The following is a 19,194-nucleotide window of genomic DNA, read 5'->3' as shown; positions in this document are numbered from 1 at the left end:
CTTGCCTTTGGTCTCTTCCAGTCCACACGAGGGTGCTCCCTGGCATCATTATTCCTCCACTGCTGCATGATCCTGGCAGGAACAGCATCCGTGTAATTCACCAACTGGAATCCAGTTACATTGGCTCCACTCTCCCTGAATTTTGTCAGATCAATATCCATAAATCCCTGGTACAGGAGAGAAACAGGAGACACTCATCAGACGAACACATCTCTGGGCGGCTAACATGAAGTCTGTCTACTTATGAATTTGTCAGCCAGCATCGGAAAAACCTCTTCCCTCTGCAAAGTAAGGCCCAGTTCTAAGAGAGGTTCCACTCCCTGACCACAGGGTGAACTTACCTTTCACATGGGCAACAGAGAGGCCCTGAGCTGGGGATATCCTGCAGCTTCCATCCAGGGAGACAAATAGTCATATCAATACCAGGTCGTTTGCAAGAATGCTAGCAAAATAATAGAAAAATGTATTCCAAATAATGCTAGGATGAAAATAAAAAATTCTTGGCATTTATGGGAAAGAATTATTCACCCAGCCCTAACATTTAAGCACTGTCACCACTAGAGAGGCTACTTCTTGCCAAGTCACAGTTTGTAGGGAAAAACAAATCCTGGTCAATGAACTTTCAAGAAGTGAGTGGTCAGCTAGCCTGCCAAAGGATTTATCTGTTAGAAAAGACAGGTTGTAGAATTTACTACTCTGGGAGAAGAAAAAGGCTTTTTTTTTTTTCTTTTTTTCTTTCAGATTAATGAAATATATTTATTTGGTTTTCTTATTGTTCTCCCCTACCTCTTGCCCACTGGAAGTGATGAAAACAAATGTGCAAATACACACGCTTTGGGGTGGCATTATTGAATTAGTCATTCCCACTGAGACAGAGGCAAAAAAACAATTAGAGAGACACTGCAAGCAGTAAGGAGAAAAGGACATTTTGTGGCCTCCCAGCTTTGATCCCATCTCTTCAGCACTGCTGGTATTCAAAACTATTTGTTGTGCTCCTTTGCCCAAAGCAGGTGCTTGACTAGAGGCTCGGTCCTCTGGCTTGGGCTGCTGTGTGCGGGAGAGGTGGAGTCCGGTGCTTTTTCTTTTGAAATACAGGCACAGGAGATGCAGTCAATTATTTTCCCTGTACCATTAACAACCACAATGTATGCAGGAAAATGAATGAGGGAATCATGCACAATGTAATCATTTGGGCAATAAAGAGTTTGTTCAGGCTCTGCCTTCCCCCTCCATCGCCTGCTGCTGGTGCATGTTCTCCTTTCAACCTACCACCGAGTTCCTCTCCCTATTTGCTCTCAAATATATGATGATGGTGTGAGTTAAAAAAGCCAGGGCACATCACTCCCACAAGACCCTGGTCAGGTTCCCAAAATGGTGCTCCCTGTGCATAGGCTGGGGGAGCTAATTAGCTCATTAACTTCCAAGGTCAGGATCAAGCCGTTAGATGGAAACCTGTTGTGGGAAAAGACAGCTTGCAAGGAAAAGACTAAATTGCTCTCTTACATCAGCGTCAGACTGAGAGAGTCATAAGTGACTCAAAAATGCCTTTAAAGACTCACACTTTTTCTTCCGGCTTTTTGTAAGCAATTTAACATCCACTTACAGGCTGAGGATTGGATGGGGATGTACAGATGCTCTAAATAGATGATTTGTTTAGCTTCAAAGTGCAGTGATTTAGGTTAAAAAAAAACAGTGGTATTTTGTGAGTACATATTCCTCAGAATGCTGGTTTAACCCACATCAATCTTGTTTGTAATTGCTAGCGTAGGGGTTTCAGAAAGCCAGAGCTGTGATTAATGAATAGGAAATGCAGCATGGTAATTGTCTCTGACATCTTAATGCATTTCAGGCCAAGTGGTTTTTGACACGCAGAGCTCCTAAGGTTCAGTAAGAGGGACCTCACAGGTTGCCAACTGGTTATTCATGGCTAGGACCAAATTACACTGACATTTTGCTGCTGGGAGGTGCTCAGGGGAAAAAGATCTGTCAAAAGAAACTACCACACAGCAACTTGAAGTTTGTGCCACCAGCTCCTCCTTGGAAGGCCTGCAAAGGCATGAAGAAAGGTCCAAGTTCACAACAGAGTGTAAGGTGTCTGGTGTCCTTAACCCCTGCAAGAAGCAGTTTTAAATAGGAAAATTCAAAAAAGACTGTGACACCAGAGACTAGACAGCAGTGGTTAAAAACACCGCCTTTAATTCAAACCAAACCGTCCTGAAAGTGAAGAAAATAGTCAATAATATTCATTGGGATTTGTCTTATACAAAGCTTAAAAATAATCTGAATAGATAAAAGGAACAACTAATTTTATACTATTTTTTTTCTCCAGTGGTTTATTTTTGTTTTTATTTTTTAAAGTATGGAGACCTCTGAAGTTTATCCATTTGTTCAAGACATTTGGAACCAGGGAGGACATCATTAACCTTGGATACGTCCTTACATTTTGACTGTTATTAACTGCTTAAATAACTGTTTTCACCTGTTATCCCTCCTCCACATGCCCCAGTACAAGGTCAGTACAGGACCTTGTACTAATTACAAAGTAATTTTAATTACTGCACCACTGAAATCTGCTCAGAGCAGGTCTGGGTGACATGACAGCGAATGAACTGGGGAATACCAGAGGTCAGATATATTAGAAAGCAATTCCCAGAGGCTTGCTGGCTTACTGGCTCACATACAAACAAGAATATATCAAATTTTTTACAAATTGTCTCTTGAAAAGGTTTCTACTAGTGAAGTAGCATCAGCAATTAAATACACTTATCTGTCTTTCTGGAAGACCAGTCAGTGCTTGTAAGAACAATTAGAACAGACAAATCACAATACCTGTAAGCAAAGAAGTCATCAGTCATCTGACATCTTGTACTAAAGGCACATGTTGCAAAAAAGGGACCTTTTATTTAGTTTTCAATTGACCGTACTTGGAAAACAGAAAATAAACCAAAAACAAACAAACAAACCAACCCAATTATCCAGGCTAACCTTTAGTCCACAGAAGGTAGGGGATGGAGACGAGCAGAGCAGCTGTCCCACTTGGGACACGATCGTTTAACCCACTGCGGTATCTGATCGCCAGTTATCTTACTGTTAGCGGACTGAGCAGGGCACAATGACTCTACCTAAGAAATAAATACAACCTGCCATCCTTAATATTAAAGTTTTATATAGTGCAGCTCCATGTGAGGACACCATGGGAAGAATTCAGAGGAATCTGGAGGCTGCAGCAGCTCCCTGCTGCCAGCGAGTGCCCGTGCCTGCATGCAGCCTGACTACACCCTTGGGCAGGTGCCCTTTATGCTCCAGTCCTGGACATGGCATCACAGATATTAATAATGCAAAGCCTCACACTACCAGAATTACGAAGAGAAAGAAGGTATAAAGTGAATGAGTGTTCCTTTACCTCGGAAAGCCTGTCTGACTAAGGATTGACTGCAACCCACTGCTGTGGGGCAGCAGCAGACGTGCTTGCAGCAATATGCTTTGTATCAACCAATTTGGAACAGAATCAGCACAGAAATGCTTCCCTTTGCCATCAAATCAAATACAGCAAGGAGTGAAAAGGGCTGGAATGAGGTTCTCCATGGGATCTCAACGGCCAAACCCTTTTCAAAAAATTACCAATGAATACTGCAAAAAGCTCTCTTTGCAGCCACGTCTGGAATACATCAGGCTGTACAGGAAAACAAGCGGAGCCTCTGGAATTTGATGCTATGTGAGTTTCTTCAGGAGCTTTAGACCTTGGCCGTTTGGTATTTATCTGTTGGACACTCAGGTGTCTGGCCTCACCTCCTTACTCAGCACCGCTGGTCCCCTGGGGAGGAAGAGGAGGAATGCAGGAGCCCATGCCCCAGCCCTGTGCCGTGCCTGCACCCCAGGCAAGCAGACACAGCGGGACCCAGAGGTGAAGCAAATCCCCTCTGGTCCCGGGCACTACCCAGGACACAGGTACTCAAAGGGAAACAACACTTCTGCAGGCACAGTTCTCTCTGGGACCCATCAAAGCCATGCTGGAAGGGACACTGTGGCAGCCAGCCCACCCCCTGCCCTACAGCAGGATTAGCTGTCCCTTTTATTTAAGTTCACTTTGCAAAATAATCTCGGCAAAGCAGAAAGCACAGCCCCCTGCCTGTGCATGCAGGGAAAATGCCCGGCTTTCTCTGAACGCCATCAAATTAGCAGGCTGACAATAAACTACAAAAATCTGGACCCATCCGTGCTGACGGGCTGAGACAGCCTCCCTCCTCCAAGCCTGCTCTGACTCACAGCATCTGCAGCACAGTTCAAGCAACAGCCAGGCTCGGTTCAAAGGAGGCAACCTGCTCTTTAGCCCATACCACGGGCCGTTCTCTCTGCATTAATGAACATTGCAAAGCAATCACATGGAGAAGTCCTGCTGTTAGTAAATAGCATGGGCATCTGGTAAAGACCTTCATGTCTTCTAATAGAAAGCAGAACAGCACTGGGAAGGATTCTTTCCTCATTTTGTTTTCCTTGCTTCATCTGTTCTTTATGCTGTGCTTAAACCGAAACAATTTTTCAGCCAAAGGTTGTTTTACTGTCCCATTCGCTGCCTTGGTTCCGGGGAGAGGTGTCAGCAAGTCACACATTTATATTCCTCTCCACTGCTTGTGAGCTCAGTCATCAAAGGAAATGCATAATGCAGGAAGACTGATGACTTGAAATGGGCCTCATGAATCCATCTTGATTAACTGGTTCAGGAAGGATCTGCCTTGGAAAGAAAGTCCCCAGCAATGAGCTAGCTCCTTATTTATACCCTGAGCATCACCAGGAGCCAAGTCACCGAGCGGGCAGTGCAGACTGCTGTCAGGTGGCAGAGGGAAACCTCCCTCCTGCGTGCAGGACCCTCCTCAAGCCTGCCAGCTCCGCTTAGTTCCCTGCACGCCCCACCTCTCCCTCTCATTTCACTGCAGCAGCATCCTAAACTTCTGCCACCTCTTCCCACACAGAGGACGCCAGTGCCATTGCTCCTTCTGATGTGGAGATAAGGTCACACATCAGAGAGATGGGACGCCAGCCTGCCCAGCCCCTGGGAACACGGTAGGTAGGTAGCAGCAGTCTTCTCTTCCCTGCTTATTTGCAACAGCAGCTGTGGCAGAGCACCTCTCCTCCATACCCACCAGGTCCTGACGCCAACAGGCAGCTGGCCGCAGCCTCACCCTTCCCAACGCTGTCTGTATTTCGGAGTATTGGTGCTAATTGCTGGCCTTTTCCCCTCCAGGGTGCCTCCTGCAGTGCAAGGGGGCTGTTGAAGCTGCGGTGTGGGGCAGTGAAGGCTGAGCTGGGGGCATTCAGCAGCGGGTCCTCGCACACCTCCCACAGCCCCACCGCAGCCCAGCCTAAAGTCTCCATGCTGCTGCTGCAAGTTTTGGCTTTTCCCAAGAGAAGGGACACTGGCGAGTCTAAGGACTGCTAAATTGCTGAGAAACACTGTTATTTTCTCTCTTCCCTTTGCATTTTCTGTGCCCTCCAGGGCCTCTGAAACAGCAATGTTCATCTCCAAATAGCAGACAGAAAATGTCCCTTTCTTGTGAACTGCCTGGAGAAGGCTTGATGGCTGAAGCTAAACCAGCCCCATCACCCCAGGAACAAGCATGCTCAAGTCTTCTCAGTCCCTTTCCATCTGGGATGAAGAGACTGAGGCCTTTTTTTCCCCCTTTATTTCATAAACTTGAGTCCCACACTGAAATATCCCCTTTTAAGCAAAAAGTGTTTAAGCAATTCACCTAAGCTCACCTAGAAACCTGTGGCAGCATCAGGAAACTGGCCCAGCTCTCATTAGATGCTCTCCCTGTATGGACCAAAATGCCAGGCTGCCTCCCTCTACCAGATTTTGTGATTACAAGAAACATTGCAAAAACAAAACAATTGCTTCTGAATGGCTGTAGGTCCACAGAGTGAATGCAAAGTGGCTCCTGTCATTCCAAGGTACGCCGGCGTCATTCTGCAGGGAGCAGGAAGCTGAGTATTTCCAGACAGAGCATCCCTAATAAACTAAATTATCTTCAAGCTTGACTTCTCCAGTAAAACATCATTCCTCGCTCCCATCACTTTGAATTAATAAGGGGGGGGGGGGGGGGGTACGTCAAAGAAGGGGCCCATCTGCTCAAATCTCAGTCCACCATGCCTTCCAACAGGAGAGGCCTTCTTCTCTTCTGCAGAATTATTAATTTGTCAGATCTTATTTTGGCAGCAAAACATGTGAGTTCTCACTGTAACACAGAGGTAAGCGAAGGAGGGAAAAGAACAACAGGAGGCTGGGGCACAGTCAGACAGGGTCCCTGTCCTGCAGCCGGATGAGTCTGTCTTTCCTGGTCTGTCAGCACAAGGCAAACCAGGTGAGGATTCAGACTTCAGGGACACAGGGCTGGAGATGACCAACAACATTTTTTTGCATAGTACTGCAGACATAAGGTTTTCTGTGTGTCATTATTTGCATCATCCCTATCCTACTGCCGCAACACATTCTGAATGTGATTGTACAGATCTTGGAGAGCTCAGCACAAGCAGAGGGACAGACACTTTAGGCAGATGTTTGTGCTTTAGAGAGCTTTCAGAGCAGAAACTGATTTAAAGGTTTGGGAAACATGCCGTGTAGTGACAGATGCCAGGACTTCAATCAAAGATATGATAAAGGGGTGACCTGATCACAGTTTACAAGGACCAAAACTTCAGTAATTGAATATCTAGTCTAGCAAACAAGCATAAATCTGATGGAGGAACCTGAGGCTTGGCAAGTTCGGACTAGAAATAAGCACTGATGAAGTCACCATGAGGAAGCTATTATGGATTTACATGTCACCCCTTGCCAGTTGAGCTGGGGTAATGGATTAGGAAATGGGTGAGGAAACCTGTTAGTTTAACACCCTTTTGTTGTGATTTAAGCAAACATATTTTCTTCCAAAGTCTGTGATTTAATCTGTTAGTTACTCACCTGATGCTCAGTGATTTTTTTTAAGCCACTGTAAGTCGCACATGCTTTTGAGCCCTCATTAGCTGCTGCAAAAAGTCCTTCCAAAGGCTGCAGCTCAAATTCTCCTCTGTGGGCAATATTTATATCAAAACGAGATGATTTTCTTTTACATGAGACACTCTAATTCAAACAAAAATTAATTCAGGGCACTCCTGTGCCTTTTACTATCAATAATTCAGATGAGATAATGTTACAAGAGTTCCTTGTGCTTGATAATCTTCAAATTGGGACAGAAAAGCTGTTTGGAAGTGAAATGCAGGCCTCAGAAATTCCACTGGTACATTTTACTGTCCTTCTCTGCCTGGAAAGCCAAGTTTTCTCACGAGCCTACATGCACCAAACTCTCAGATTGGAAAGGTCTAACTAGCATAATTTTAGAAAGCCAAAAATAACTTAGGACATCTCTTTCCAACAATAGAATAGCAGTTTTGCCAGATCAGGCATCTTGAGATCCTACCAGGCCAAGACGCCAGTGCTGTACACGTCCTTCCAGAAACTCCCACGAAGCTGTTTCAGACCAGTTACTGACGCAGCCCTGACTACTGCTGACCTCATTTGTCCCTTCATCCAGCAGGACTTCAGGGGGCAGGAGAACGTGTTAATACCTGAAGGTGATTCAAATAACCACGGCAGCCCTCAAGCAGATGGGTGGCTGAAAATCACATTTTAGCTCCAGGCAAGCTGAATCAGGGGCTCGGTGCAGGCAACGGAGTCATCAACACTGGACGGGGCCACCAGTGCATCTTTGTGCACTGGTCTTGTACCCAGCATCATGGGCACAGCAGACTCTCCCCATGTGGTTGCAGCATACATTGCAGGTTGTGCACATTCTGCATGTCTTATTTTCAGGAGAAAAACAAACAAATAAATAAATAAATATCAAAGGGGCATATTTAAACCACAGGGGAATTGAACCAAACCAGCAGATTTTGCCTGACTCCTGCCCAAGCCTCTCTGCTGTCAAAGCTGCTGTGCTAGTAACCTCCGAAACCATCACAACTGCTTGCAAAGTGGAACTCTGTCCACGGCCTAACTCAGCACTCACACATGCTGATGTAAAATGGCATAGGAAGAAATGCTTACTTAACTAATCGACTCTGTTTTTATCTTTATGTTTCCTTGCTACCCCTAGCATCAGCAATCTCACACACTTATCTATTCAACTTCAAACAAGAGCACTTGCTAAAAGAAGAACCTGGACTAATGCACCAAGAAAAAAAAAAAAAGGCTAAAACACTGTGTGTGGCAGCTGTCCTTAATACTTTTCTTTTAAAGACAGGTCACATGAATGTCACTTATTTTAAGACAAAAATTTTCCTCTGCCCAGGAGAGCTGACGTTCTCCCACTACTGACAGTAGTCAACCTACATCCCTGGTGTAGGAAAGACAGATACATGAAGCCAAGGTTATGGGGAACAAGTCAGTAACATCAAAAGAAAGAAATCCCAGAAGTTTCTAAGCTTGCTCCTCTGATGCTATTGACTTTATATTTTTTTCATTGTGGCTGCTAGACGATGCTCTCAAAAGCTGAGAACAAAGCTTAGAAAGATAAGACCCACAAAAACAAACACTTCTTAAAGTTGCCAAACCTCTTTGAATTCTAAAAAGAAAAAAAGAAAAGTACAGAGAGAGTGAGAGATGAATGCAACTGCCCTGTGCTGGTGTACCTGACAAATAACCAGGCTGGCAACTGGTAAAAGCTAACCGAGGTAACTCTAACAGGTACTGGGTGAGATTCTGCTTTTCATGACTTTGCAAAAGCCACAGACAGTGGCAGATTTGCCCCAAGGAGAGGCAGGAATGCTCACATGAATACTTCCCCTGGTGATGATGCTGGAGACAAACCTTCATGGGATGGGCAGGGCTGAGCTGACAAGAATGGTTGTGTCTTTAACAGGCAGAGCAGATTCAGAGAAGGATGTTTGTCCATGGCCTAAGGTGCAGAATGGTTTCATTTTGTTTGTGAACACAGAGATATTATTGTCTCACCTTGGCAACAGCAATTTCACTGAAAAAAAAGAAAGCTGTTCCTGCTAGGAAATACTAGCTTTCATTTGCTGCTACTTGTCAAATTCTGCTTGGTGCTTTACTGCAGCTTGCCCGACAGCAACCGCTGGGCAAACAAGCAGTGATTAATGCAAGCCAGTTCCTCTTTGTTCATGAATTGTCCGTGACCAGACAGAGAATTCCTCTGTCTTCAAATGCTCCATGGACGATTTTTGCAGGCTTTATTCATATTGTGCATTTCCTTACAAACTCGCTTGCTTTGCGCTCCTGATGCAGCACCAGTTTGGAGCTAACTGGACAGTAGGGTGCTGCTTCTGACTTTTTGGTTCAGTATAGCTCTGAACAAAAATATCACCAAAAAAAAGATTTCTGGGGGGAGGATATCCATAAATATTTTCCAACATTTGCTTCAAGTGTGTAATTTCCATTATTTTTCCCCATGGGGAAGGTCTCAGGAAATGTAGCAAAAAGAGAGGTGTTGAAAATCCATCCACTTGCTCTGGCTGGTGCAGGTAGACTGGTGACCATGACCCATGAGGGTTCACTTGACTTGCACAGGGCAGAGCCTGTCCCAGCCAGGGCTGAGAGCCTTACATTTACATACGATGAGAGTCCTAAAACCAGGACTCCATCAATCAGCACATGGGACAAGAAATTACTAATTTGGAAATGTTCAGGCATTTGCAGTTCTTAATTTATTTTGCAGCTCTTAATTTATTCTCTTTAGACCCAGCCCTCCAGACTGAGCCACTTCCCCAAAACCAGGCTGTCCTCTCTGCGTGCGTGTATGCACACGTGGGAATGTGTGTGTGTGGGCAATAAACGCCCCGTCCTCTAAGGACTTGGCTACAGAGGAAAATATGGGGTGTTTAAGGTCTATCCACTACGTGTATGAGTCAGCGTGAATAAATTACTGCATGCTACACCCTCCAAAGGCTCTAATCCAGCAACGAGATGTCCTTAGAAGAGGGGTAAAAACTATCATAATCTCTTGGATTTGAGCAATCACACTGGTTTAACCCTCCCAGACGCTGATGTCCCACTTTCTGCCAGTCCCATAAAACATCCCTGGCCATCTCTGTACGGCAGGCTTGCTGTCCTGCCTCACCACCACAGCTGTCTCAGGAACACAGGATCATCACAGCCTTTTCGTCAACCTCCTTGCAGAACTAAGCTCTCATGTGGGTGCAGCACATCACAGGCACTGATTTAGCTTTTGGTGTCTGAACCTGCCCATGTGCACGGCAAAACCTCAAAGCTTGTTCTGTCCTTGAAAGGGCCTTCTTAATCTTCAGGAGTGTTATTCCTTTTTTTTTTTTTTTTTTTTTTTTTAATTCCCCATCATTTTCCCAAGTTATTTGATTATCCTTCTTTTTTTTTCTCTCTCTCTCTTTTTTTTTTTTTTGTTAACCTTTCTATCTCAGGAGTTTGGCTCTTGTGCACTGCTGCTTTAAGGAACAGGAAAACAGTTTTTATTCCCTTCACCCTTCCTCTTCTCCCTGCAAAATCAAAGCTGCTTGAAAAGCACAGCAAACAACAGTGGTTTCTGGTGGTCCCGTCAGATCCTGTGGGTCGTGGGTACCCAGAGCAGCCCCCACTGAGCCATGTCTGGGAGGCACAGTCTCCCTGCGGAGGGGCTCAAGAGATGAAAAGCCTTTTGCTCTGAGTTAATTATTTATAATTCATGTTGGCTGAGTATGCAGCCCTCTTCTAGCCAGCTCTGTCCTCTCAGCATTTGTGCAAAGGCTAAGAAAACAAATTAAAGATGAGAAAAGTCTTCTTTCTCAGGCTGAAAGTGGGAGAGAGCAGTATCATAAGACAGAGGGACATGTCCTTCACAACTCCATCACCTGAGTATCAGACCACCTCATGCCTTTAATGTATTTATCCTTGTGAAACCATGCAAAGAGCAGAGCTGACATCATTCTCATTTAGCCTTCTGCATGGGTATGCATAAAAGCACAGAGGCATGGGCACTGCAGCTACTTCAGATAGCTTCCCTGCTTAACTTTAACGAAGGGACTTTCATAAACATCTGAGGACTAGGACGTGGGTTACAGCAAATAATATTTCTAAAAAAAAATGAGCAACTGGAGTTATTGGCTGCTCTACAGTTTGCATGTCTCCCCTGCACAATGTAACATTTTTAACTTTGTAATTACATGGTAGGCACCCAGCACAGAAATGCAGGGTCAGTAGCAGGGCATTGCGGGGTAATTATGTGGCCATTTTTGTCTTGTAAATTACAGAGTTATCTTGGGACTGAGAGAAGGAGAACGGCAGCAACTGCTTGACTAATTGCTAGTTTAAAGTTTAATTACCCTGGCCCTGACGTGCTGCCTCACAGATGCAGCTGTGGGAGGGAAGAACGGCTCCAGACCCTACACGGACACCACATCCCCACAGACATGGCACAGGCTGGCACCAGGCCCGTAGGACAGAAGACCCCCCAAGATCCCAGACTCTGCACAGCAGGAGTCCTTGGGAGAGCGGGTCAGTCCCTGGGTGCCAGCACCAGCCCGTGCCGTGCTGCCCTCCCTGAGGGGCAGACACATCTGGGGAGGAGAGGGCAGGAGCTGTGCTGTGGAAATCCTTCAGCTGCTCTACGGACAACAGCTATTCCTCTCTCTCATCTCTTCCCAAACCTCCTTAAGCAGAGAAATTTTTTAACCACCCAGGAGAGGACAGCATATTGCTCCATAAAGATGGACCTGCTGCTGCACAGCTCTGTCCTCAGGCAATGCCTCCCTACAGTAAAGGAACAACCCTTTCCTTAAAGAAAACCTTAAATCCAATGGTTCCCTTAGAGCCATGACAGTCAGATTTGATTTAGCACCAAGCTGCAGAATAGTTACATGTTTTCTGTTCACTGGAAGGTCAGAGGGATCTTGGTGCATCAGCATTAACAAGTCTGCCCTTCGTGGGGCTCTCAGGTTGGCTGTGAAACACTGAAATGAAGCTGAAAGCAGCTGGGAAATGCAAGTTGTTACCAACAGTCAACAGCTCCTTGGTGGCCCAGCTGAAAGGAGCTGGGAGAGCAATGCCAGGAGCTCAGGTGCCCATGACATGCAAAAAAAAAATCATTATCACAACAGGCATTAATTGACAGTTGGTTTAATTGGCTTTGAAAAGATACAGATTCAATCTGGAGGCAAAAAGTCCTAGCAACGTTGGAGATACCCTGGAGATGTTCTTGCTGGCTCAAGACAGAAAACACCACAAGGAGAATACTGCAAAGGACTTTGGTATTTTTTTTAATCCACTAAGACATGGGTTAAAAAGACTTCAGTCTCAGTAACTGTAAATATAGTGCTTTGCAAAGCATGAGACACCAAAGAAAACACTGAGGATGGTAAGAAAAATAAGCTATACTCAACTCACCAGATTTGCCAGGATGTAGTGGTATCCATTCCCATTTTTTTCAAGCTTGATGATCTGTAAGATCAAAACCAAGGATATTTAGAAAAGACCAGCTAAAGAAGTAGAGCTTCATTTATCTGCCCTTCCTATCCAATTTTTCCCAATGAGACAGTTCAGATGCGGAGAGGAAGACATAGTAAAATAAAAATTCAGAGTCTTGTTAGAGGAAGGACAGCGCTTTCACACATGACATTTGAGAAGCAAGCATGAAATTAGACCAGAGAAGATTCCCAAGCAGATTCTATAGGCACGGAGAGTAAATTACCTGAACCAACCTGTTTCTTATGGGCTCAGGAAAAAAAAAAAAAAAAGGAAAAAAGAAAAAGAAGAAAAAAAAAAAGAAAGAAGACTGCTGTTTTATTTTTTTTTAAACAGACACTAAAGGAACAAAGTGGAGAGCTGGACTCCATTTGTCCTGTGACCACAACTGAAACATGGAGCAAGACTAGAGAGCTATTCCGCACATTTACTGGTCTCGAGTCCCAGCCACAGCCACTTACCTGCAGGTTTAAGCTATAGGGCAGCTTTTCTCCTTTAGTGCATTGGGGTAGCTTCAAACCCACATCTCCAGAACAAAGCTGCCTGAGCAAGTTACTCAACAGAGGATTTCCCCCTGCACGTTCATTGAGATTATTTATAACTTCATATTCATGGCGTCGCAATATATGCTCTTTGCCACGCTCCGTTCTCCCTGATGCCTGTACAGTCAGATCTATGTTCTCTTTTATCAATACAACTGCTTACAGATCTGTAGTGTTTGAAAGTTCCTATGTTAGCTTGGTAGCTGGGAAAGTTTCCCTTGTCTAGGTAGAAAGGCAAAACCTGTATAGGGTTGCCTGTGATTATGGGGGAGAGGGTCACAGATCAGATGGTCCCTGATGGTCGTCTTATTCCTTGATTTAAACAATATAGAAAGAATACAGACAAAATCACATTCTGCTTGCTGGCTATAGGTTTCCACTGAAATTTCTCTCTACTGATTTCCAGCAGTACTGTTAAATTCTTACCAGTTTACTTAGAGCCATGTATCATCTGCACTTGAACCAACCCACATATAAAAAGAAAACACTGAAAAAAGCACATTAAAAAAAAAAAAAAAAGAATTGCCAGTTTCTCAGGGAATTGCGCTGCTTCCATAAGGTTTCTTTGCCAGCAGCACTACCCCTTTATTTCTATTGTTGTATGAATTGATTCTGAATTACTGCCTGCATTGCTAATGCTCAGGCAAAGTCTGCAGGAATGGTAGTGAGGCCAGAAAGATCCTCATAGCAGAATGATGACAAAGAGACTGCCGTGCTGGATTTGACCAGAGATCAGTCTACCCAGGATTTCTCTCACACCCTAGGCTGGTAGCAGGTGTTTGGGAAGCATCAAAGCCCAGGGCATGTGTGCACAGACTGATCCTTCCCATGGGACTGCACTCCCAGATTCTCATGAGCAACAATTTAGGGATTTCCAAATGGATTATAAATGAGCTGACACTTACTCTGTGCAACTGGTTCATCTGCCTTAGCCTTTCTCTGATGAAGTGCTCTTGTAGGCACATTAAAACTTGTCTGGTTCCCAGCATTCATGTAGGGGTTGCAATTAACTCCACTGAAGGCTTCATTTAGTAGCAGTATCTTACACAACTAATCTCAGCTCCACCAGCTTCACTGTCCTGTGGTTCTCCCCACAGGCTCCCTCAGAATGGCTACTGCAGAGGAGTCTGGAGCACTCAGAAAAAAACTGTATACCAAAGATAGGTATTCTTATTATTGGTAGTTTTACATCTGAGTATCTTCTAGTGCCAGCTCTGAGAAGCAAAACCAGACTCAACTTGTCCCCTTCCATTCATCAACTGAAACTGACTTGTAGCAAGTCCCAGAACTTGTGGGAGGAAAGAGCATCTCTGGGGCACAGCGATGCCTAAGAATTACGATCCAATTCCCCATTTCTCCAGCGTCAACAATAGATGGCATTGGCTCCTTCTGCCCAAACTCCCTCTTTGTTATTTTATTAGGTGTCAGAGTCGATGAACCGGAGAGGGCTGCCGACCAGCTTCCCCTGAGCTGTTAATCTTGCAGCCCATCCACCTGAATTATGAGGCTTGCTTCCTGTGTTTTACACAGTTATTTGTGATCTTAATTTATTTTAAAATGCTTGCTCAGTCCTAATGTGTCCGGATGGCAGTAGCAAGCTGAGGTTATAATAGCATTTATCACTTAGGCTGGACGTAGTGAGAGGCTGTGCTGGGCTGCATGCTGATAGCTCACTTGGGCCACCTAGGTTTCATTACCCACTTCTTAATGGGCCAGTTTGACATCTATTAGAGAGAAATCCTCTCAGAGTGAAACAGTAGCAAAGGAGAAATTCCAGTTATTCATTTTAATGAGAGACAAGGAAGAAACAATATAGTGCTTTGATGTAATGCAACCCACCGCTTATTTATCCCATTAAGGCTACACAGTGCAGCCCCACGGATATCCTGCCCTGAACTGAAGCCTGGCTCATAAATGACAGTTACCTTGGCAAAGATAAATCATGCCCTTGAGACGTGACACAGAGGAGAAAGAAATCAGGTCATTTTCCATGTATCATTAACACTTTGAGTGCTGGCTCCTTCATCAGCTAAGGTCTCTGGAGCAGGAGGACCACTATGCTGGAGTCAGTGGGGGCTGTCTGTGTTACATGCAGGTGGTGTGGAGAAGAAACTAAATATGTGCAAGCACTGCTGTGTATATATGAGTGACTGATGCTTAACAGCCATCCCCAGCTCTTCTGTTCACTGGGGAGCACAAATCCACAGACACCAAAAGACAGAGACAGGCTTGTCAGGGAAAAAGATAAATGCATTAAAATGTCTCTGAGAGGCTGAGGCAGCTCTTTGAACACCTCAGACACTCAAAGAGACAGGACAAACAAAACAGTGACATCCATGCAGAGGCTGCTGGTGTGGTGAGCTGAGAGACAGCCGACAGCCTGAGTTTAAGTCACAGCTGAATTTTTTGTGATAATGAGCTGAATACCATCTTTGCCCCTCTCTGGTTCATCCCTACGTTGCAAGAGACCTGGCATCCCCTGCTTACACTGGGGTAACTACTTCTGCTCCTGAAATCCCTCTGGGCTCAGAATAAGAAGTCAGACAAGGATAGGAATGAATTGCACAGGTCAGAAAAATCTTTACAGCCCTATCCCTAACAGGAGAGTTACCCCTGGGCACAGAGATCAGTTGGAATTGCTCTTTTATGCAGGAAAACACATCATCATCTCTTATTTCCCTGGAAACAGGTGGACAGCAGGACCAGTTTTTTTTTTTTTTTTTTTTTTTTGAGAGGGGGTCATGCAAATAGCTTCAGTTAGATGTAAATTTAACTCTTGCTTCTGTTATGTGAAGAAGTTTGAAATAGAGACTTCTTTTCCTGTTCATATTAGGCAAACTAGATAACCTCTGACTATGGAACTTAGCTTTCCATTAGACAAACCAGATTTGAAAAGGCAACATCATTAACCCTAGAAATCTGATATACCTTATACAAAAGGTTGCAGGAAAGGCAAATTCACTACCAGGTCCTGTCAAAGATTTTGTTCAACTGCAGCTGCTGCATGGTCAGAGAGAAGACTTGAAGGCTTTACCCTCCAGAACAATCTGGTGTCTCTTTTGTGAGTGTGACCTTCACTTTGAGGTTAAAACCTGCTGCCTCCTTTGTTATGATTTATAACAGAGTAGCACCCAGAGACATCCAACAAGGATGGATTGTGCTCGTCACTGAGCCGTGCGGCTGATGAAATGGCAGTCCTTGCCCCAGACAGCAAGCAGCTGCAGTGTGAGACGGGAGGTGACAGGTAGCTTAGACAAAGCGATGTGTGAAGCATGAGGTAAGTGAGCTGGTTATAAGAAGTATGACAGCAGGAGGTACAGTGCAATGGCTGCTTGACACTGCTGGGCCCTTTCTAAAGCATGTGGGATGGGATTTGCAGCTTGGGAAGACGTTGGCTGTATGTGTGAGAGAGCAAGATGTGGCTGGAGTTGAAGAGGGGACTCAAAACCCTGGAAGAGTGGGCCTGCCCATGAGCTTGCATTGGTCTTCTGTCCACAGAAGTCCATATTCAGGAGAGAGTCCATATTCACTAAGAGAGGCATGGAGGGAAGAAAAGGGGGAAAAAAAATGGGTCTACAATACTGGGTGATTTATCTAGACTGACAAGGCTGGGCATGCAACCAGAGATGCTGAGTCCTCTGTTGCATACCAGTCTACCTCACGGCAGTATCACACTGCTGGCCTTGAGCTGACAAAGCAGCCAGGAGATGGATGGGAATGAACCAGTTTCTCTTGCTTCAAGTCTTTATGGGAGCTGGGAACATCTGATCCTGCTGCAGGCTGGATGCCATGGGACAATGCTGGGCTCCAGCCTTGTTTGCAGGCAGTGCTCCTAAGGACACTACATGTGCCATAAAGCTTCTCCATCTCTTTCCTGCTGGCACTGGTTGTGAGAATTTGGTGCAGCACATGGAGTCTGCAGGACCAGGAGTCTGGCAGTGCCAGTTCACACTTCCACTCCAATTTACAGGGGGTGGGAAAACGTGAGAAAACTCAGCAGAATAAGAAAGTGCCATGTCTTGTGCGCACTGCTTGGAGGAATTAGCACAAAGCAAACTTGTTGGGGAGTAAGGGGAGTTAAAGTACTCAGAAGAGGAATCAGACAAGTAAGGAAAATGAAGCAGCAAAGCTCACTCAGCATGAATACACAGGAGCTCCAAGTACTCATATGACTTTACACTTTCCAAAATAACACAAAGGAAAAATACCTCCTATGCTCACACACACGCATGATGTGCTGCAATGAGACATGGATCAGACAAGAATGGGGAAGAAAAACTTCTGCAGTGCATGCAGCCCCCTCCCAGCAGAACCACAGTGACACAACCTTGCTGAGGATGATGTTCAGCCGCTCAGATTCACAGTCCACCACCACCAGCCTTTCCTTCTTCTTCTCCAGCTCCTGGAAGAGCATGCGGTAGCCCTCTTCTGTTGTCGTCAGGATGTTGACAGCTGTCACCTGCCAGTTCTTCTCGGCTGCAGTGTCCAGCACTTTCTGTAGGACTGACAATCCTGTGATGGGAAGAGAGGGGGAAGAGGACAATAGAGGGAAAACCAAGGTGTAGTTTTACAATGTCATTTTTCCATCCTTCTGATAGCTTGCATAGCTGTCCCATGCTGGGCTGGATATAGCACTACAAGAGCACAGTAGAACTCGAATGAGCAGATAATAGTGTAGCATTTTTCCCACACACAGCTGGCCTAGAATTAATGGCTCCTGCCTTTTCTGTCCTAGCACAGGAAAATAGGATGATTCCAGGCCTAGTTTTCTTTTGTAATTGACAGATCAGTCTTGTGGATCAGGCCCCACTGTGGGATTCAGATAAGAGTTTTAATCCGCATATTCTTGTCTGTCACTACCCAAATCACTTCATTTCTCTGGGCCAGAGCTCCTTTCTCATTTTTGATCTGTTTAGGCTCTATGCTCCTAGGGTTAGGGTTAGAGACTCCCTTAACAATCACAATACACAATCATATTCAGCACCCCTGTCTCTCCTTGCAGCACCTCATTGGAAAACTTCATTATTTTTAAAAGGATCTTGCCTAAATTACATGCACAGTTTTTCAGAAGAGATACACATAGCACTATTTTGCACTCTGCTACACCACCCCACCTACTGCTGTCCTGTTTGGATACAGAGCATGCCCATCCCTTGAGACAACAGAAAGCTGGGTGGAATGCTTTTACATCATATAATTGTCTCTTAACGTCATCTGGGGTTTACAATAACTTCCAGGACAGAGCTGTGAATGACCTTACCACTGTGTTGTCCTTCACAAAGCTGCTTTGCTCTCAGCCTCCAAGCTTTAGAGGCATCTGAGAGCTAGAGAAACTGAATCACAAAGCAATGACTCACTAGCCTCGTTCATGGTTTCAAAAGTTAGCCAATATCTTCCAAGAACCCAACAGAGGCTTTTATTATTTTAAGCAGACAACTAACACTAACATAGAGAACCTGAAGTTTTCCATACTACCACTGCAAACATACACACATATCATCATGGGATGGGGGCTCGGGTGAGACCTTAGCAGCTGCTGATCCACATTCATAAGCACGGGACTGAGTGGTCTTGAGTTGGACAGACATGAAAATGGGATGTATTAAATATAAACAATTTCCCCATGTGAAACCCAAACCTCTTATATACGAAATATTTCCGTTGTGTTACTGGGTTCTGGTCTGACTCTATGAACCCAGAGGTATTGGTTCTGACTAATGCTTTTTCTATATATCAATGTCCCACCGTTGCAATGGTCAGCAATGGATATTTAGAAAAAGAATAAAAAACAGGGAAGGCATAGGTTGATTCTTCCTTTAGCTACCCTCTCAGTCTCCAGCAACCTGTAGTAAGGGATCTTCTCGAGCCAAAGACTATCTACACCACTACATGTAATTGCACAGTAATTCTCCTGGGGTGCTTGTGACTTACCCCGGTCAGCGTCATAAATGTACACAAACTTCTGCCAGCTGTAGTGTTCGATGACACTGATGAGGGCATCCTGGAGCTCTGGGCGAAGCTGGAGAACAAACTGGTTGGACGTTTCGACGGGGAAGCTGGGCGTTATGAAGCAGACGTGGAGAGCCCCGCAGAAAGATGTGAGCATGTTGACAGTCCTCCTCTCATAAAAACCAAAGATGGCATAGACGCCCTTGGAGAACTGTGAGCAGACTGGAGGAGCAGAGAGAAATG

The 19,194-nt window shown here is 45.0% G+C and overlaps 1 protein-coding gene across 8 annotated transcripts in view; it reads right to left on the bottom strand.

Moving 5' to 3' along the window:
- GRIA1 (glutamate ionotropic receptor AMPA type subunit 1) overlaps positions 1-19,194 on the bottom strand; it is a 186,859-nt gene that overhangs the window by 47,118 nt on the left and 120,547 nt on the right. For all 8 annotated transcript variants that reach the window (XR_014572351.1, XR_014572352.1, XM_083798711.1 and 5 more), the window contains 4 exons: positions 18,934-19,173; positions 17,330-17,514; positions 12,383-12,436; positions 6-167 (listed from right to left, as the gene is read on the bottom strand). Coding sequence is in view for 6 of the 8 variants with exons in the window: in XM_083798711.1 (XP_083654837.1) it covers positions 6-167; positions 12,383-12,436; positions 17,330-17,514; positions 18,934-19,173 (641 nt within the window). In the remaining 2 variants the exon portion in view is untranslated. The remainder of the gene's footprint in view (positions 1-5; positions 168-12,382; positions 12,437-17,329; positions 17,515-18,933; positions 19,174-19,194) is intronic.

This window comes from Anser anser (genome assembly GCF_964211835.1).
Source record: "Anser anser genome assembly, chromosome: 14".
NCBI lineage: Eukaryota > Metazoa > Chordata > Aves > Anseriformes > Anatidae > Anser > Anser anser.
The sequence above is the reverse complement of the archived record's forward strand: the minus strand, read 5'-3'. Positions and strand labels throughout refer to the sequence as shown.